Source organism: Theropithecus gelada, chromosome 2, assembly GCF_003255815.1.
Source record: "Theropithecus gelada isolate Dixy chromosome 2, Tgel_1.0, whole genome shotgun sequence".
Lineage (NCBI taxonomy): Eukaryota > Metazoa > Chordata > Mammalia > Primates > Cercopithecidae > Theropithecus > Theropithecus gelada.
The window spans coordinates 87,465,347-87,487,007 of NC_037669.1; the positions used below are offsets into that span (position 1 = coordinate 87,465,347).

Sequence of the window (21,661 nt, forward strand, 5' to 3'; positions counted from 1 at the left end):
CAGCCTTGACCTCCAGGGCTCACGCAGTCCTCCCTCAGCCTCCCAAGTAGCTGGGACTACAGGCATGCAACACCATGCTGGCTGAGAATATGGTCTTATTAGTAGCCATGCAGCAGCTTAGAATGCTGTCATCCTGGGAAGAAGGGAGAATGGGGTATGGAGTAGCCCACAGGCTCTCTGCACACCAGGGCTAGTGTTTCTCATTATGCTGATTAAAACTTTGCGTTTTGGCTATTTTGCAGCTGTACGCCAGACTGCCTTCACCTATTGTTTAAAGAAAAAAGTTGTTTTGAAAGAACATACAATATAATCCTGTTTATGTTAAATTTGGTTTGTGCGTACATGTGCCTATAGAGAAGTCTGGAAGAATGTCTATAAAAATGCAAATAGTGCTATTTATTCTGGATTATAAGGATGATTCTTACCTTTGATGGTTTTCTGTATGTTTGATTTCAGTGGAAAAAATTAGTACTGTTAGAAATTACAACTATTTCATTTTGAAATGGGGGGACCCTGTTTTGACCATATGACATAGAGTGAGAGGTTGATATCCTGATTTTTCTTTTGTCTTTGTGGTAATTCTAAAAATTGGTGAGGAACCTTGTAGCAGTGATTCTGGGGGATAGTGTCCTTTCTAGGCACATGTCCTCATTGAATTCTCAATTGTCTACAGATAATCCCCTTAGCTTGAGACACTGCTGGGGTCCTGCCTCAATCCCCTTAGCTTGAGACACTGCTGGGGTCCTGCCTCAGCAAAGAGCACTGGACTGTGGGTCCAGTAGGCCCAAATGGAGAGGACCATCTTGGATATCAAGTTATCAAAGCCCTAATGTTTGCTGTGAGAAGGTTCCTTGATAACCACTGACAACATCAGTATTCTTTCTGCTTTTTCTCTGATATCTCAATATTCTGATTTTTTTGGTTGAAAAAAGTTTCATGTAAGTGGACCTGCACAGTTCAGTGGTCAACTGTACTGTATTAACATTCACATCCTGATTTCGATGGTTGAGCTGTGGTCCTTGTTTGTGAGAAACAAACACTAAATTATCAGGCGTGATGGGGCATCATGTCAGAACTTATTCAAATGGTTCGGAAAAAAGTACTATTTTTGCAACTTTTATGTCAGAATACAAATTTAAAAATAATTTAAATATGCATAATAAAAGAATGGCTATAACTTGTCCGCTAAGATTTCAAGAGAGATTTAAGTCTTAATTGCCATGATGTTATTTGTAATAACTTATCTCTTACACATGTAGAATGGGGCTGAATACCTAACCCTGTGCAGAATTGAGAAAATAGTCACATCGTTTTTCAGAAGGTTTACTTGTTTCATGGAACTTCATTTGAAGAAAGCCAGAAAAAATACTAAACATCCATGAACCCTAAACCCAAGATGTTATTTTGGGAACTTAAGAAATTGTCATTAAAATTATTTAAGGAATTAAATAAATTAATTATTTTAAGAAATTTTGTCATTGTAATTACCTCCAAAGTTTCTTTTGTGTTCCTCACTACCCCTCTCCTTCAAGGTATAACCACAAAGCCAAATTTTGTATTTCTTAGTCCCATGCTTTTTTTTTTTTTTCTAAGAGTTTGGTTGTGTTTAGATGTATCTGATGTCCGCTCATCTTTGTTAAGCTACTTAAGCCAAGGGCTCATCTTTGTCCTTTGTAATTTTAGTAATTGGTATTAAAGCAGCATTTATAACAGGCATTTGATAGTACTTGGCAGAAAAAATTTATGTGCTCACTTACTGAAGAAAGAGTCCGTTTTGTAAGTTTATAAAGAGAGTTGAGACATGTATCTGTTTTCACACTTTTGAGCACTATGAAAGGTAAATCATTTTCATTTATAAAAGATGCCATTGACACGGGTTTAGCGTTGGTGCCCTAAACATTAAATATTTAGCATAGAAAAGATCATCACAGGTGTTAATTTAGGTTTTTATATCATTAACATGTTTTGAAAAGGGAATGCATGGGCATCTTGCTTTTGTTACTCCCTTTTAGTTCTAATGTGAGTTTGATTGCGGATTTTTTTTTTTTTTTTTTTTTTTTTTTTAAAGTAAGCTCCAAAGTCCGTGAAAGATTCTAATATGCCTGTCACTTGGGATATTGAACATTACCATATATAGTTTTGAAATACAACTTTTTGTAAGCTTCAGATTAATATCTCCTTTAAAAAAATTTAAATTATAACAGAAATCAACCAGACTATTATGAAGTGGTTTCTCAGCCCATTGACTTGATGAAAATCCAACAGAAACTAAAAATGGAAGAGTATGATGATGTTAATTTGCTGACTGCTGACTTCCAGCTTCTTTTTAACAATGCAAAGGCCTATTATAAGGTAAGAAATTATGAAATTTGGAAGATACCAATTTGATAATTGGCTTCTTTATAAATCTGGCAGGTGAGTAGTAGTTTCTTTATGTGGCTTGAGTTTGTATTTGTCTTATTCGTAAAGAGACTGAACATTCATATGAGTTTTATTTCTTATTTATTTACATATTTTAATTTATTATTTTTTGAGACAGAGTCTTGCTCTGTTACCCAGGCTGGAGTGCAGTGGTGAGATCTTGGCCACGGCAACCTCCACCTCCCAGGTTCAAGCAATTCTCCTACCTCAGCCTTCTGAGTAGCTGGCGCTTCAGTCATGCACCACCATGCCCAGCTAATTTTTGCATGTTTTGTAGAGACCAGGGTTTCACCATGTTGCCCAGGTTGGTCTTGAACTCCTGGGCTCAAGTAATCTGCCTGCCTTGGCCTCCCAAAGTGCTGGGATTGTGGACGTGAGCCACTGTGCCCAACCCACGTTCATGTGGTTATGAACTATTCTTATTTTTCCTCTGTCTGCTGAAATCTTTTGCCCATTTTTCTCTTGGTTGTTGGTCATTTTCATATTTCTGGAACTTTTTTTTTCTTTTTTTTTTTTTAGAGACAGTCTCACTATGTTACCCAGACTGGTCTCAAACTCCCGGCCTCGAGTGATCCTCCTGCCTCAGCCTTGTGAGTAGCTGGGACTACAGACATGAGCCACCACTCCTGGCTTTAGAAATTTTTTTTTTTTTTTTCTTTTTTTTGAGACAAGGTCTGTTGCCCAGGTTGGAGTGCAGTGGTACGATCTCAGCTCACTGCAGCCTCTTCTTCCCAGGTTCAAGTGATTCTCCTGCCTCAGCCCCCCAAGTAACTGGGATTACGTGTGCCCACCACCACGCCCGGCTAATTTTTGTATTTTTAGTAGAGATGGGGTTTCACCATGTTGGCCAGGCTAGTCTTGAACTCCTGACCTCAAGTGATCCACACACCTTGGCCTCCCAAAGTGCTGGGACAACAGGCATGAGCCACCATGCCTGGCCATAGAAATTTTTTTTTTTTTTTCTTGAGACGGAGTCTCGCTCTGTTGCCCAGGCTGGAGTGCAGTGGCACGATCTCGGCTCACTGCAAGCTCCGACTCGCAGGTTCACGCCATTCTCCTGCCTCAGCCTCCAGAGTAACTGGGACTACAGGCGCCCGCCACCACGCCTGGCTAATTTTTTGTATTTTTAGTAGAGACGGGGTTTCACCGTGTTAGCCAGGATGGTCTCCATCTCCTGACCTTGTGATCCACCTGCCGCAGCCTCCCAAAGCTGGGATTACAGGCGTGAGCCACCGCGCCCAGACAAAATTTTTTAATTATTGTAGATGCTAAACCTGTTTTGATTATGTGTTTTAGTTTTTATATATATATATTTTTTCTTTGATTTTGTGTGTTTTAAATATCTTCTCCCACTGTGTGCCTATCTTTTTACCTTTCATGGTATTTTTTGATGAACAGAAATGTTTTATTTTAGTATAATCAAATTTATCAATCTTTAAATGAGTTTATTTGTATCTTGTTTCAGAGATTTCTCTTGCCCAAGATATTCTTCTATTACATGCTTTTCTTAAAGTTTTATAGTTTTGTCTTTCACATAAGCCTTTAATGCAGCTGGGATTGATTTTTGTCTTTTATAAGGTAGGAATAAATGTAGCTGGGATTGATTTTAGTCTTTTATAAGGTAGGAATCAATTTTTTTCCCACGGGTATAACTAACACTATTCTCTCTGCGTTTGTTCGCAGTCACTGGTGTCATCATTTTCATGTATTCATGGATCTATTTCTGTCCTTTTATTCTGATAGGCCATTCTATTTCTATCTTAATTACTTTGGCTTTATAATTTTTTTTTTTTTTTTTTTTTTTTGAGACATGATCTCTCTTGTTGCCTAGGCTGGAGTGCAGTGGCGTGATCTTGGCTCACTACAGCCCTCGTCTCCTGGGTTCAAGCAATCTTCCTGCCTTAGCCTCCTGATTAGCTGGGACTACAGGTGCTCACCATCACACATGGCTGATTTTTTGTATTTTTGATAGAGACGGGATTTCGCCACGTTGCCCAGGCTAGTCTTGAACTCCTGGGCTCAAGCTATCTACCCTCCTCAGCCACCCAAGTGCTGGGATTACAGGCATAAACCACCATGCCCAGCTTGCTTTATACTTCTTGTTCTGGTTAGAAAGCAGGTTAACTGCACTTTACCCTTTGCCATTTCGTACGCATTTTACATTAGTGTGTTAAGTCAACAAGCACACAAAAAATTTTTTTTGAATTTTTATTGTGATTACATTGACTGTAGATGAATATTAGTGAAAATTTACATAATGTTGACTGTTCCAGTCTGTGAATTTGGTATGTCTTCATTTATTTACATCTTTTTAAAAGTATTTTAGTAAAGCTTTAAATGTTTCTTCATAAAGATTCTGCAAATATGTTGTTAAGTTTATTCTTGAAACTATAAATGTTTTGGTTTTGGGTTTTTATTTTATTTTGTTTTGTTTTGTTTTGAGATGGAGTCTTGCTCTGTTGCCAGGCTGGAGTTGCAGTGGCCTGATCTCGGCTCACTGCAACCTCCGACTCCCTGGTTCAAGTGATTCTCCTTCCTCAGCCTCCCAAGTAGCTGGGATTACAGGCATGTGCCGCCACGTCCAGCTAATTTTTGTATTTTTAGTAGAGATGGAGTTTCACCATGTTGTCAAGGCTGGTCACGAACTCCTGACCTCAGGTGATCCACCCACTTTGGCCTCCCAAAGTGTTGGGATTACAGGTGTGAGCTGCTGTGCCCAGTCCTTTTAAAATCTTTTATATCCTCACTGATTTGTCTGCATGAACTTTCCACTTACTGAATTCAGTGTTTTAAAATTTTACACTCTGATTATCAATTTGTCTATTTCTCCTTATAATTCTGTTACTATTTGCCTTATATATTTTGAAATCATGCAAATAGGAACATACCAGTTTAAAATCATTATATTATCCTAGTAAATTGAACTTTTTGGCATTATGTGATAGCCCTTTTTATTACTAGTAAGGTATTTTATTTGAAGTCTGTTTTGTTTGACATTAATGTAGTTACACTAGCTTTATTTTGGTGTTTACCTAGTTTGTTTTGTTCATTCTTATACTTTTAACATGTTCATATTCTTTTAATGCTGAGGTATGTCTTGTAAACAACATATATATGAACTCCTATTACTCCAGTGTATAATCTTTATCTTTTAACTAGAGCATTTCAACTCTTCATAGTTTTAGTGATTACCATTATGTTTAGATACGTTTCTACCGTCTAAATTTCTACTCTATTCATTTCATCTTTTTTTATTTATTTTTTAATCTTTTTATTTATTTATTTATTTATTTATTTTTGAGACAGAGTCTCACTCAGCTGCCCAGGCTGGAGTGCAGTGGTGCAATCTTGGCTCACTGCAACCACCATCTCCCGGATTCAAGCGATTCTTCTGTCTCAGCCTCCCGAGTAGCTGGGATTACAGGCACCCACCATCATGCCCAGCTAATTTTTGTATTTTTATGGGGTTTTACCATGTTGGCCAGGCTGGTCCTGAACTCTTGACCTCAGGTGATTTGCCTGCCTTGACCTCCCAAAAGTTCTAGGATTACAGGCGTGAGCCACCATGCCTGGCCTTAAGTGTTTTTAAAGATGAGGTCTCACTAAGTTGCCCAGGCCAGACTCAAACTCGTGGACTCAAACAGTCTTCCCACTGCCGTCTACCAGGTAGCTAGGACTGCAGGTGCACACCACCTTGCTCAGTTTCTGTATTTTGCACTTCAATGCATTTTGTTATTTTTTTCCTCTATGCCTTCTTTTGATTTCATTTTTTTCAAAACTTTTTTCCTCTTATTACCTCTAAAATTTGGAAATTGTAACACCTATGGATAATCTTTTAGTTCTTATCTAAGAAGTTTTAGTATGCATAATTAACTTATCAAAGCCAGAAGCTAATCAGGATCTTAATCCTCCAAACAATACAAAGACGTTAGAATAATTCAACTCTGGTCACTCTTTTCCTTATTTATAATGCTGGTGCTGTGTACTTTAGTTCTTTTGTGGCAATTTTTGAATCTCGTAGAAAGTGGTCCCCAAGGTTTTTGGAACCAGGGACCAGTTTTGTGGAAGACAATTTTTCCATGGACAGCAGTGGATGTGAGGGGTGGGGGGCAAGGTCAGGATGAAACTCTTCCTTCTCATATCATCAGGCATTAGATTCTTATAAGGAGCTCACAACCTAGATCTCTTGCATGCTCAGTTCACAATAGGGTTCACACTCCTATAAGAATCTAATGCCACTGCTGATGTGATAGGAGGAGCTCAGGCCATAATGCTCTCTTGCCTGCTGCTCACTTCCTGCTGCGTGGCCCAGTTCTAAACAGGCCATGGACTGGTAGCTGTTTGTGGCCTGGGGGTTGGGGACCCCTGCCATAAAATACTATTCAGCCAGGCATGATGGCTCATGCCTATAATCCCAGCGCTTTGGGAGGTTGAGGCAGAAGAGTGCTTGAAGCCAAGAGTTTGAAATCAGCCTAGGCAGTGTACTAAGACCCCATCTCTACCAAAAAAAAAAAAAATTGTTTTAATTGGCTGAGCATGGTGGCGTGCACCAGTAGTCCCAGCTACTTGAGGGGCTGAGGTGGAAGGATCATTTAAGCCCAAGAGTTCAAGGCCGCAGTGTGCTATGACCATGCGACTGTACTCCAGCCTGGGCAACAGTGAGCTCCTGTCTTTAAAAACATTAATAATAATAATAATAATAATATTGATTTGTAGAGTCAGTACCATTCATTATTGCGACTTTCTTTATTCTTCATTCCTTTTTGCTATTGAGAAGTCATCTGTCAGTATGATTGTAGTTCCTTTAAAGGTTATCTGTCTTTTCTAGCTGTCTTTAGTATCTTTTTCTCTTTTGTATTTTATAGTTTCATTGTGATATATTTTTTGTATTTTCAGTAGAGACAAGTTTCACTGTGTTAGCCAGGATGGTCTCAATCTCCTGACCTCATGATCTGCCTGCCTCGGCCTCCCAAAGTGCTGGGATTACAGGCGTGAGCCACCACGCCCGTCCACCATGCCCAACTTTTAAACATTTTTAACACACCTGTTTTTTATTCCATGGCAGATTATTCTGATAATCTAATATTTGAATTCCAGTATCTAATACATATATTTGTTTAGTTTCACTGTCATTTTTGCTAGCTTTCTCTTGTGATTCTTTGATTCTTATGTGCCTCAAGATTTTTTACTATGAGTTCATATTTCTTGGAACTTTATCTCTAGAGATCACTGGAGCATTAAATTGAAGTTGGTTTCATCCAGAAATGATTTGTTGCTTGTCCAGGATGACTGCCCTGTCTTTGTTAAGGCTAACTTATGATGACGAGTTCTCAGAGATTCATTTCACGCCTCTCCTCTCCTCTCAGTGCCATGGTTTGAGATAGGCGTGAGTTTAGATAGGTAGAGGTTGAGATGGGCAGTCCTTCTTGCTCCCTGGCAGTGCAGAAACTGATTTGAGTTCCCACTAACAGTGTAGCCATGGCCTTTGGATTCCCAGCTTCTGGTAGACCTTGACCTTTGTCTTCCCTCCTTGCTGCCCAGAGAAGCCTTGGAAATCAAAGCTTGTTTTATCACAAATGAATGCCCATAAAGTGAACATTTGACTTCAGTGTTCTGGGTTTTCATCTGGGTTCTTGCTTTTACTCCTTTAATTTTATGAACATCCTTACTTCCTATTGGCATCCCATGTATGCATTTTTAAAGTTCTTTTTTTTAAAGTTTGCATCCAATGTTGTTTTAACTAGAAGGTTTCAGTCAAGACTTTATTATACCCGCTATACTTCATGAACAGACATTTTGAAACAAGGTATTAAGGAATTTCAAACTAGAAATATTAATAACAACAGTCATTAGCGTCTATCCTTTAAATCAAATCTTATCCTTTAAGTTGTCTTTCTTAGTGTATCAGTAATAATTAGTTTTTTTGGGTTTTTTTTTTTTTTGAGACAGAGTCTTGCTCTGTTGCCCAGGCTGGAGTGCAGTGGCGCAGTCTTGGCTCACTGCAAGCTCCGCCTCCCAGGTTCATGCCATTCTCCTGCCTCAGCCTCCCGTGTAGCTGGGACTACAGGCGCCCACCACCGCACCCGGCTAATTTTTTGTATTTTTAGTAGAGACGGGGTTTCACCATGTTAGCCAGGATGGTCTCGATCTCCTGACCTCGTGATCCTCCCGTCTCGGCCTCCCAAAGTGCTGGGATTACAGGTGTGAGCCACCGCGCCCGGCCGGTTTTTTGGTTTTTTTGGGGTTGTTTTTTTTTTTTTTTTTGAGACAGAGTCTTGCTCTGTCGCCAGGCTGAAATGCAGTGGCACGATCTCGGCTCACTACAACCTCTGCCTCTCTGGTTCAAGCGATTCTCCTGCCTCAGCCTCCCAAGTAGCTGGGACTATAGGCACGCATCTCCATGCCCAGCTAATTTTTGTGTGTTTAGTAGAGACGAGGTTTCACCATATTGGCCAGGATGGTCTCGATCTCTTGACCTCATGATCCACCTGCCTTGGCCTACCAAAGTGCTGGGATTACAGGCGTGTAATTAGTTTTAATTTAGCAAATCATTTGTCTTCTGCCTCAAGTCTTTCTGTAATGAGATAAGACATAAATAATTTGATTTCAGAATGTCTTTAAAACATACATGTAATTTTTTGGAAGTGGGATTAAGACCCATGTATGTTTTAATCATGAGGATGTTAAAATTTGTAATAGAATTTTCAAAATTGTGTCAAAATACTGGTCTTTGCTGAAGCAGACACTTTAAAAGTAGCAACTAATCTCCAATACATTACTAAAGTGATTTTTTTTTCTTTTTGCTAACGTACAGCCAGATTCTCCTGAATATAAAGCTGCTTGCAAACTCTGGGATTTGTACCTTCGAACAAGAAATGAGTTTGTTCAGAAAGGAGAAGCAGATGATGAAGATGATGATGAAGATGGGCAAGACAATCAGGGCACAGTGACTGAAGGAGTAAGTGTGCAGCTGGAAATTGTGATGGATGGGCTCTTGGAAGGCAGAGAGGGCCCTGCTTGTGATTCCCTCTGGGATGTTGTGGGCAACTAGAATTCCTGTGCAATTGTATTGGTAACTGGGAGAATAAAAGGACATTCAGCCAGAGAGCCCCACTCCATTTTTAAGGGATCCTAGGATATTCTGGACAATGTGTGCCATGTGTGGTGATTTTCATGAATTGTACTTACATTAATGCATATTTCCTGCTCAGTTTTAAAGAGAATCTTGATATTATCAAGGATTAGTCCAGTGTTGTTACATTGAGACATCATGTAAGGGAAGGCAGTGTTGTGATTAGAAGTTGGAATGTAATCACCTTAGTGAGGAATATTTCTGTAGGTTAGAATGGTTACTGTTCCTAGAACATACTAGGTGTGTTTCTACCGCTGGAATTTTGCAGTTGTTCTTCTGCTAGAAGATGTTTCCTTTGGCTTTTCCCGTGACTGTCTCTTTTTTATTATTCTAACACCATATAAAGTGGTATCTACTGAGACAGGACTTTCCTGACCACCCTATCTAAATTGTTTGCTTTGCCTTCCTCCTTTTCAGCTCCTACCCCACCCTGTCATCACAGGGTTGTCTTCAGTTTTTATAATGTCACTATATGTGAAATAGCATACTAGTTTACTTTTTTTTCTCTCTTCCCCCAAGCAGAATGTTTGCTCCTGAGCAGGTATCTTCTTGTTCATTTATTCCTTATATCTACACTATACCTGGCATGTAAGTGCTGATAAATATTTACTAAATAAATAACACATGCTTCATGGCCAGGCACAGTGGCTCGCACCTGTAATCCCAGCACTTTGGGAGGCCAAGGCGGGAGGATCACTTGAGGTTAGGAGTTCAAGAACAGCCTGGCCAACATGGTAAAACCCCATCTTTACCAAAAATACAAAAATTAGCTAGGCATGGTGGCAAACGCCTATAATCCCAGCTACTCAGGAGGCTGAGGCACGATAATTGCTTGAACCTGGGAGGTGGAGGGTGCAGTGAGCCGAGATGGCGCCACTGTACTCCAGACTGGGCGACAGAGTGAGACTCCATCTCAAAAAAAAAATGAAAAAAGAAAGTAAAAAGACATGTTTGAAAAGAGAAAAAAAGAATAGTAGAAGGGATCAGAACTCTTCTACAGCTAAATTGTAAGAAGCACAATGCGGAATATTCCCCTTTCTTCTGTAACTTATCTACATAGACCTTTTGCTGGAACACAGAGAAGCAGTGATGGGTGAATTTCTCAAAAGTGTAATTACTTATTAGAGTCTCAAAATACAGTTCCTAGTCAGGTGCTGTGGCTCACCCCTGTAATCCCAGCACTTTTGGAGGCCGAGGCAGACAGATCACCTGAGGTCAGGAGTTTGAGACCAGCCTGGTTTCAAACATGGTGAAACCCCATCTCTACTAAAAATACAAAAATTAGCTGGGCATGGTGGTGGGCACCTTTAGTCCCAGCTACTTGGGAGGTTGAGGCAGGAGAATCACTTGAACCTGGGAGGCAGAGGTTGCAGTGAGCTGAGATCATGCCGCCGTACTCCAACCTGGGTGGTAGAATGAGACTCTGTCTCAAAAAAAAAAAAATGTATATATATATGTGTCTGTATATATATACACACATATACATATAGTTCCTGTATATTATATATATTTTATATGTGTAAAATTTTATATTTTGTATATGATATATAAATATATAGTTCCTCAGCACCTTGTCAATTTAAGTAATTAAGTGATTGGAACTAGATAGAAGGCTAAAATTAGGAATTTCCTGGAATTTTACTCTCTCATATAAATGCAGGAGAAGCAACCCATGCTTTCTTCAGTAGAACACTGCTTGCAGAGGCCCCACCCTTAGTGTAGAGCTTCAGGGCTCTAGTCAAAAAATTAAAATGCCTACATTTAGGACTTGCCCATATTTCTTTCTGTAGTGCATAATTGATGAGAAATTGGGAGGATCTTGTATGTTCCCATTTATACCTCCCAAGCCTCTTTCAAATTTTGTTTTTTTGAGACGGTGTCTTGCTCTTTGGCCCAGGCTGGAGTGCAATGGCACAATCACAGCTCACTGCAACCTCCATCTCTTGGGTTCAAACGATTCTTCTGCCTCAGCTTCCCAAGTAGCTGTGAATGCAGATGCCTGCCACCATACCAGCTAATTTTTGTATTTTTAGTATAGATGAGGTTTCACCATGTTGGCCAGGCTGGTCTCTAACTGCTGACCTCTGGTGATCCTCCCACTTCAGCTTCCCGAAGTGCTTGGGATTATAGGCGTGAGCCACCATGCCAGACCCCAAGCCTCTTTATAGCTCTATGATTCTCATGGAGGGAGAAGACATTTTCAGGTTTCTAATGTTTAAATCAAGGATGATTTTCTTGGGACTGGCGCGGTGGCTCACTCCTGCAATCCCAACACTTTGGGAAGCTGAGACTGGAGGATCACTTGAGCCCAAGTGTTTGAGACCAGCCCGGGCAACATAGTGAGATGCCCATGTCTACAAAAAGTAAAAAAAACTAGCCAAGCATGGTGGTACACATCTGTGGTCACAGCTACTTGAAAAGCTGATGTGGGAGGATTGCCTGAGCCCTGGAGTTTGAGGCTGCAATGAGCCGTGGTCACGCCACTTCACTCCAACCTGGGCAACAGAGTGGTGAGGAAATAAGTGCTGAACCTTAAAATTGAGACTATACTAAATAAAAAGAGCTTCTGTTGTATTGAGATAGAATACGTTTACTTTTATGATTTAAACAAGGAAAAACCATTACTCTTTATTTTATATGTACAAAGAATGATTCGGACTAGAAGCATCATTTAATCCTTGACTGAGACATTCCATTGCTTATTCTAGAAACTTGCTTCAGACTTGGACCCTCCCTGGTCAAGTATTCTTTGGGGCATATACTTCCTGTGTTGAAACAGTGACTAAGCTAGGTATAAACCAGTCAGTCTAAAGAGCAGAAATGGTGTACATTGATTTACTTAATCGCTATTTAGTTTTGAGTTAATTTGAATTCAGTTGTTAGACCCATGGTGAAAAGTATGTAGTCCCAACTTTATGTAAGTAGTCATTATCCTGTAAGAATATGAAGACTTCAATAGATGTGAACAGCAGATATAGAAATGACCAACTATTATGGGACATGTTTTCTCCTGCTCAGTTGCTCATTTCACATTTGTAGCACTTAAACTTTGCCATTACAATGTTTACTGTAGAAAAAGTTTCAATAAAAGGACCTACTACAAGGGATTTCATTGCAAAAATAGCATAAGGAGCCTCATTAGGTTCATATAGGTTATTCTAGGGATACAGTACATGTGTCCAGCATCAGAACATCATGGGGTATTCTTGAAATTTGGAGTTAAAATAAGTACTGGTTAGGAGTTGCTTTTTTGGCCAAGTACAGTGGCACATGCCTGTAATCCCAGCACTTTGAGAGGCCGAGGTGGACGGACACGAGGTCAGGAGTTTGAGACCAGCCTGGCCAACATGGTGAAACCCCATCTCTACTAAAAATATAAAACTTAGCTGGGCCTGGTGGCGCACGCCTAAAATCCCAGCTACTCGGGAGGCTGAGGCAGGAGAATTGCTTAAACCCAGGAGGTGGAGGTTGCAGTGAGCTGAGATTGTGCCACCGTACTCCAGCCTCTCCATCTCAAAAAAAAAAAAAGTTGCTCGTATGAATTAGCTTTACAATTTTAGAAGCTATGGAATATTCAGCATTTTATTATTTTTCTTACAAAGTACTCTTTTTCTCCACATTACCAGTCTTCTCCAACTTACTTGAAGGAGATCCTGGAACAGCTTCTTGAAGCCATAGTTGTAGCTACAAATCCATCAGGACGTCTCATTAGCGAACTTTTTCAGAAACTGCCTTCTAAAGTGGTAAGTGATGCAATTAAAAACAGGTAAATGTCAGTGTTTTGTTTTTAGTACTTCAAGAATTTTATTAATTACTGATAAATAAAGTAAGTTTAAAAGGAAGGTGTTGGGCTAGGCGTGGTGGTTCATGCCTGTAATCTCAGCACTTTGGGAGGCCGAGGCAGGTGGATCACCTGAGGTTGGGAGTTCGAGACCAGCCTGACCAACATGGAGAAACCCCATCTCTACTAAAAATACAAAAAATTAGCCAGGCCTGGTGGCACATGCCTGTAATCCCAGCTACTCAGGAAGCTGAGGTAAGAGAATCACTTGAACCCTGGAGGCAGAGGTTGTAGTGGGTGAGCCAAGATTGTGCCATTGCACTCCAGCCTGGGCAACAAGGGTGAAACCTCATCTCAAATTTAAAAAAAAAAAAAAATGGAGGATGTTGGACCAGGCGCAGTGGCTCACGCCTGTAGTCCCAGCACTTTGGGAGGCCAACTAAGACAGGGAGATCACCTGAGGTCAGGAGTTTGAGACAAGCCTGCCCAACATGGTGAAAACCCATCTCTAGTAAAAGTATAAAAATTACCCTGGCGTGGTGGTGCGTGCCTGTAATCCCACGTACTCGGGAGGCTGAGGCAGGAGAATTGCTTGAACCTGGGAGGTGGGAGTTACAGTGAGCTGACATCACGCCATTGCACTCCAGCCTGGGTGACAGAGCAAGATTCCGTCTCAAAAAATAAATAAAAGGAAGATGTTGGAGGCAGCCAAGAGATCCTCCTCACAGCAGCACAAAACATACATTTTACATGATCAGAAGGTTGTGATTTTTATTTTTTTTATTTTTATGTTTTTTGTTTTTTGACTGGTAATTCTTTTTGTTTCTTACTATGTTGTAAAGGATATGTATCATAAAATTTATCGTTTTAGCCATTTTTAAGTGTACAGTTCTGTGGCATTAAGTACATTCACATTTTTATGCAACCATCACCATCATCTGGAACTTTTTAGTCTTACAAAACCAAAACTCCATACCCATTAAACACCAAGTCCACTCCCCTCTTCTCCCAGTTTCTGGCAACCACCATTCTGCTTTCTGTCTATGAATTTGACTATTCTAGGTATATCATAGAAGAAGAATCATACAATATTTGTCCTGTGACTGGCTTGTTTCAATTAGCATATGTTCAGGATTCATCTATATTATAGCCTGAATCAGAATTTCATTCCTTTTTAAAACTGAATGGCATTTTGTTATTTATATATAATATCTTTTGTTTATAAGTTTTTTGGGGTGTTTGGTTTTGTTTAGAGATAGAGTCTTGCTGTGTTGCCTAGGCTGACCTCAAACTCCTGGGCTCAAGCGATCCTCCCACCTCAGCCTCCCATGTAGCTGGGTATACAGGCTTGTGCCACCATGCCTTACTACATTTTGTTTACTCATTCATCTGTCAGTGGACATTGGGTTGTTTCCAAGATTGGTAATTCTTCATTGATAAAATAAGCACCTTAACTTAGCCTTATTTATTATTTTTTTTTTTGAGACGGAGTCTCGCTCTGTCATCCAGACTGGAGTGCAGTGGCATATCTTGGCTCACTGCAACCTCCGCCTCCCGAGTTCAGGCAATTGTCCTGCCTCAGCGTCTCAAGTAGCTGGGATTACAGGCATGCACCACCACACCCGGCTAATTTTTGTATTTTTTAGTAGAGACGAGGTTTCACCATGTTGGCCAGGCTGATCTTGAACTCCTGACCTCAAGTGATGCACCTGCCTCAGCCTCCCAGAGTGCTGGGATTACAGACATGAGCTACTACACCCAGCCTAAACGTTGCATTTCTCATTGTGTTGGAGACAGGGTAAGAGGAAGATAAATGAGTTCTTCCTCCTTTTAGTTCTCTTTGATCTCCTGGTGATGCTGAAAAAAGAAAAAATGAATTAGGTACTCTTCTACCTGAAAAAGGAAGAGGTTTTCTAAACAAGTGAGACCTTTAAAAAGTATCAGACTTCCTTATGCCTTTACATCCAAAAGATAGGTAACATACAGATTTGACTCACATTAGCCTATGAAACCGCAAACATTTTCACGGCCTTAGCATTCTTATATTTCTAGGTAAGGGTATACTTCCAGAAGTACTTTATGGTAGCACTTAGCCCTATTGTGATCATTTACTTTTCTGTCTACCTCCTTTTCTCCCTGAATTTCTTGAGGACAGTGACTGTGCTGTATTTACCTTTGTGTTCCTGTCTATAACTGGAACCCGATCCGAAGGATTGGATGACTTCAGATTACTTTGTACCCCATGCTGGGTGGTCATAGGTATGCAAGATGCTTGTTGACTGATGAGTAGCATGCAACTTTCCTCATCAGTCATTATTAAGTCTAGTTATGTAAAGGTGTGTCTTGATTAGCTGTAGGATAGTTACAACATTAGAAATAAAGCATCAGACTACTGCTGTCCTAGGTGTGAATCTTACTAGAAAGATATAATTATTAATATTGGCCATATGACTTAAAATTTTAAGAAAAGGAGTAAACAGTGTGATGATTCTTTGAAGAATTAAACATGGAATTACCATATGATCCAGCAGTTCCACTTTGGATACATACTCCAAAGAAAGTGAAAGCAGGGTATTGAAGAGATATTTGTATACCCATATTCATAGCAGCATTATTCACAATAACTAAAAATGGAAGCAACTCAGGTGTCCATCAGTGAATGAATGGATAAACAATATGTGACATATACATATAGTGGCATATTATTCGGCATTAAAAAGGAAGGAAATTCTGGAACATCCTACATGGATAAACCCTAAAGACATTTTGTTAAGCAAAATGAGCCAGTCACAAAAGGACACTGTATGATTTCTTATATGAGGTACCTAGAATACTCAAAATCTTAGAGACATAAAGTTAGAATGGTGGTTGCCAGGGGCTGGAGAGAATGGGGAGTTTAATGTGTACAGAGTTTCCATTTTGCAAGATTAAAAAGTTCTGGAGGTGGATGTCGGTGATAGTTGCACAGCAGTGTGAGTGTACCTAATGCCACAGAACTGTACACTTAAAATTGGCTCAGATGGTAACTTTTATGTTACTACGTGAATTTTATTTTATTTTTATTTATAAAAAAATTATAAAAGAAGTGCAGGATAGGTGCAGTGACCCACACCTGTAATCCCAGCACTTTGAGAGGCCAATGTAGCTGAGACTGTGTCTCTACAAAAAAATTTTTTTTAATTAGTTGGACATGGTGGTGTGCACCTGTGGTCACAGCTGTTTGAGGGTTCTGAGTTGGGAGGATCACTTGAGCCTAGGAGTTCAAGGCTGCAGTGAGCTGTGATCATGCCACCATTCCAACCTAGGCAACAGAAAGAGACCCTGTCTCTTTTTCTCTCTCTCGCTCTCTGTCACTCTCATTCACCCACACACACTTACACGCAAAATAGAAGAGAAGTACTGTCTTCGCTCAAGATTTATTCTTACCCTTCAGGAGATAATCAGTGATGGTCAAATCAACAACAGTGATTTGGGGCAATGAAACATCAATGATTAGTTCCCCCCATTCCCCCTTCAAGGTCACCTTGAAGGAACTGGTTGGGAAAAGCAGATTTCTATTGGTCCCTCAGGGTGTAGCAGTTTGAAAGACAACAAGAATTGAGACCTAAAGAGGCAGGGCAGTTTTCACCTTTCGTCAGTAAGTCCATCCCAAGCAGGCTGGCTGTGTGGGAGAGGTAGATTGGGAATTTGTGGGATTGGATGACTTCGAGTTACTTTGTACTCCGTGCTGGGTGGCCTTGCCATAATTTGTCCTCTGAACTTTGTCTCAGAAGTAGAACTGGTGAAGAGAAGGGGCAGCAATGGAGATTGATCCAAGTAAAGGAAGGAGTAGGGTTAAGAAAGTAGTGGTAAGCTTAGGGGACAGATGAGATAAAGCAACACAGAGATCATCTATCTGTTCAGCCCAGTAATTGAGTGAAGGCTGTGACTTTCTGATTTGTTGTTGTTTGGGCTTCGGTAGGGTTTGAACAGGTAGGAAGAGCTGGGAGAACACAATCTGACTTCCCCTGAACCTCTCCCATCTGATAAGACCAACTTTTGATATTTGGGCAACTGCAGTTATTTCCTCCAAGTAAGAAAATCTGTAGGAAAGGCTGAGGGCAGTAAGTGAATCTAGGTTGTGAAAGCTTCAAGGACATTCCTCAACATGTTCCACTTCTTGGGATGAGCTAGTATTTGATAAATCAGAAGTTGCTAATAATTTAGCTTCATTTCTTTTTTTTGTTTGTTTTTTCAAGACCGTCTTGCTCTGTCACCCAGGCTGGAGTGTAGTGGCTCGATCTCAGCTGACTGCAACCTCTGCCTCCCAGGTTCAAGCAATTCTCCTGCCTCAGCCTCCCGAGTAGCTGGGATTACAGGCGCCCACCACCACACCCAACTAATTTTTGTATTTTTAGTAGAGATGGGGTTTCATCATATTGGCCAGGCTGGTCTTGAACTCCTGACCTCGTGATCCACCCGTCTCAGCCTCCCAAAGCGCTGGGATTACAGGCGTGAGTCACTGTGCCCGACCAGAATTTTGCTTCTTTTTTTTTTTTTTTTTTTTTTTGTTTTGAGACAGTTGCTCACATTGCTCAGGCTGCAGTGCAGTGGCACAATCTCAGCTCACTGCAACCTCCACCTCCCAGGTTCAAGTGATTGTCCTGCCTCAGCCTCCCAAGTATCTGGGATTACATACATGCACCAACACACCAGGCTAATTTTGTGTTTTTGGTAGAGACGGGGTTTCTCCATGTTGGCCAGGCTAGTCTCAAACTCCTGACCCCAGGTGAACCACCCACCTCGGCCTCCCAAAAATGCTGGAATTATAGGTATGAGCCAGCACGCCCTGCCTAGATTTTTTTTTTTTTTTTGAGATGAATTCTCGCCCTTGTCCCCTAGGCTGGAGTACAATGGCATGCTCTGAGCTCACTGCAACCCCCATCTCCCAGGTTCAAGTGATTTTCTTGCCTCAGCCTCCTGAGTAGCTGGGATTACAGGTGCTTGTCACCACGCCCGGCTAATTTTTGTATTTTTAGTAGAGATGGGGTTTCACCATGTTGGCCAGGCTGGTCTCAATCTCTGACCTCAGGTGATCTGCCCGCCTCAGCCTCCCAAAGTGCTGGAATTACAAGCGTGAACCACCACACCCAGCCCCAGCCTAGAATTTTTTAAAACATTAAATTGTATGCTAGTTGCATAATAATAACACTCAAATGCCAAGTTCTAACTCCTATGCCATGCTGTTGGATAGATCATGAAGCTTCTTAAAATTAAATTATTTATGGTTCTGATGTAATAAACGTGCTGTACAGCGGTGTCTTTAGCCTCGAATCTCACAAAGCTACTTAACTGGTTGTTTGAACAACAGATTGTCAGTGTACTTCCTTCTCTTCTCATTAGCTTATTGAGCATGCCTGGCTTTTTGTCTTCCAGCAATATCCAGATTATTATGCAATAATTAAGGAGCCTATAGATCTCAAGACCATTGCCCAGAGGATACAGGTATGAAGATGACCATACATAAATGTTTGTGGTTTAGAGCGGATTGGCCTATGATCTTTCCTAGGAGCTTTTAGAAAACAGAAGCTAGTTGTCTCTGTAAGGGGTTATTAGCAAATCATGTAAATAAATTAAAATAGTGTTACTGATTGTAGCTTTGGATTGCATCTTAGGACAAAAGTTAAAACGTGTTGGTTACTGATATTTCTGATTATTAAAAGATACATTTATGATAAAAGCTTTCATTTTTAATGTTTTAATTTTTTATTTTTGTGGGTGCATAGCAGGTGTATATATTTATGGGGTACATGAAATTTTGCTACTGCCATATAGTGCATAATAATCACATCAGGGTAGATGGGGTAACCTGTTGTTTATTTTTATCTGCTTCCAAATAGCTTTAGGATACGTTAGAATAAAAGCTACCCATAACAGATGTTAGAGTGTAAGGTCAGTGGAATTAGATATGACTTTTTTCTCTTTGGCCTTCTCTACCCTCCCCCTTCACTGTATCCCTAGCAATAAATAGTGGCAACTAAGCACTCAGCATAGACTTGCTATGTACCTAGCACTGTTTTAAGTGCTTTATGTGTATTAGCTAATTAATTCTTAAAACCCCACAGGGTAGTACTGTTATTATTCCTATTTTACAAGTTAGAAAACCGAAGCACAGAAATGTTAAGTAATTTGCCCAAATCACTGCCTAGTAAGGAGAACTAGGATTTGAATCCAGACAGTCTAGCTGTAGTCTGTGTTCTCAACCTTTACACTTACTGTTTCTTCACAGAGTAGGTGGTTAATAAATATTAATTGTGTGACTGAGTGACTAGGATTTAAAATTTGATTATTAGAAGTAAGGGAAAGTATAGGGAAAAAGAGCTAAATTGTACCAGAAATTGAGTATTTAGAGTAGAACTGATATGGTTCTTTTTCTAGCTCTGCTACTTAACCAGCTATGTCACTTTGGTCAGGTGATTTGCCTGCTTCCTCTGCTGTATGTTGCGTGTAGTATCACTGCTTTGCAGAGTCATAGAGGTTAATGATAATATAGATAAAACATCTCACATAGAACCTACAGCATGAGGTCCTTATAAATGTGAGTCACTGATCTTCCCAGGATAAGGAGAGTTTGCTGCTCCTAGGAGGTAAGGCAAAAAGGAAAACAGTGTGTTACATAGTGTCATTGGGAAATGAGACTGATAGACACTGTGGTTTGCCAGGAAGGAGAAACTTCTTTGACTTTAAATTCTAAGAGAGTAGTAAAGAGTAACAGTATATAATTACTGGTACCACAGATAAATTTTCACAGAATGATAAAATACAGATTGCCTGATGTATCATCTGTTTTTTTTAGAGTTTTTTTTTCTTTCGAGACAGAGTCTTGCCCTGTCACCCAGGTTGGTGCGCAGTGGCACAATCTCAGTTCACTGCAACCTCCACCTGCTGGACTCAAGTCATTCTCCTGCCTCAACCTCCCGAGTATCTGGGATTATAGGCGCCTGCCATCAAACCTGGCTGATTTTTGTATTTTTAGTAGAGATAGGATTTCACCATGTTGGCCAGGCTGATCTCGAACTCCTGACCCTAAGTGATCCACCCACCTTGGCCTCCCAAAGTGCTGAGATTATAGGTGTGAGCCACCATGCCAGGCCTCGTCGGGTCTTTAGATCAGCCCAATAACTGCTCCTGAGAATGACTCAAGTCTCTTAAATCCCTGGAATTTCTAACATGTGTGTAGGAGGATTATGCTTTCATAATCCTGGAAATCGAATCAGATCTTTAATCATCTCTATCTCAGCCCCAGTCTTCTCTTTTTGACTTCTTGCCTTATCTTGTCCTTTCTTCTTTCCAGAAGTCTCAGAGTCACCTTTTGCCATCACCCGATTCAAGGTCCTTGTCCTCTTATGTCCAAATTACTGGAATAATCTATTTTGCCTCTCTGATGAAAGGCTTTCTAGTCCTTTCTATATCTTGCCTCCTGACCTTGGCTTTCTTCCTGCCAGTCCCCTGCTCAGAGACTTAATTCACTTGTTTTCCAATGCCTGCTAAAGCATGTCACAGCTCCTTGTAGCAGTTGAACAAAACCGACTCTGACTAACTTAAGTGGAAAAAGAATTTTTGAAAAGCATATTGGATAGCTCAGAATTGTTGAGAAGAAAGGTTGAGGAACTAGCCTTTGGATACTAGGCAGAACTTAGGAACATCATGGCACAGCCGAGATCATGCACAGCCTCTTTGTGGTGCCATTGCTGTTACCACTGTCATTTGCTACTGTGGTCCCTGGATACTTGCTGCTCTACTGCTAGACTGTCCTCTACAGGAGTCAGGAATGAATTCCTGCCATTCCTGCAGGAGTCAGGAATGAATTCCTGGCCATTCCATTAGTCCCTCTAGACCTAAGCATGAATTAGCTGACCTGTGGTTATTTCCCCTTGCCCTGGCTGCCAGGCTGCTGGCAAAGTGACCATCTGCCCACTTTCATCCTCATTGTGGGAGGTAGAGCCCTCCCTACACCTATGCTGATTCCCTCCGTATAAGAAGGATGTGTAGTTGTTGGTAGTCCCACATGGCAAATAGTTATACTCCTTTGCCTGGCTCTCTGGATTCTGCCTCTTTCGTTTTTACCCTACCTGTGCTTATGGTTCTACCCTTCTGCACCTTCCATTTCACTCAGTTTGGTTTCCTTACTCTCTCTAGACCATGTCTTTTTCATTTCTGTGTACTTATCATTAGGCAGGTGTGCCTGTTACCTAAAAGTGTGTCCCTCTTTCATTTCCTTTGTAAATTTAGGCAACTGTATGAGTATTCCTGGGTTGTTTTGGATTGAGTGAGCCTTCAGACCTGAC

The 21,661-nt window shown here is 40.6% G+C and overlaps 1 protein-coding gene across 9 annotated transcripts in view; it reads left to right on the forward strand.

Annotated features, from left to right (window-relative positions):
• The window catches only part of PBRM1 (polybromo 1), a 149,138-nt gene that overhangs the window by 15,373 nt on the left and 112,104 nt on the right, over positions 1 to 21,661 (forward strand). For all 9 annotated transcript variants that reach the window (XM_025375914.1, XM_025375916.1, XM_025375920.1 and 6 more), the window contains 4 exons: positions 2,205 to 2,352; positions 9,236 to 9,379; positions 13,180 to 13,296; positions 18,750 to 18,818. In XM_025375914.1, the coding sequence (XP_025231699.1) occupies positions 2,205 to 2,352; positions 9,236 to 9,379; positions 13,180 to 13,296; positions 18,750 to 18,818 (478 nt within the window). The remainder of the gene's footprint in view (positions 1 to 2,204; positions 2,353 to 9,235; positions 9,380 to 13,179; positions 13,297 to 18,749; positions 18,819 to 21,661) is intronic.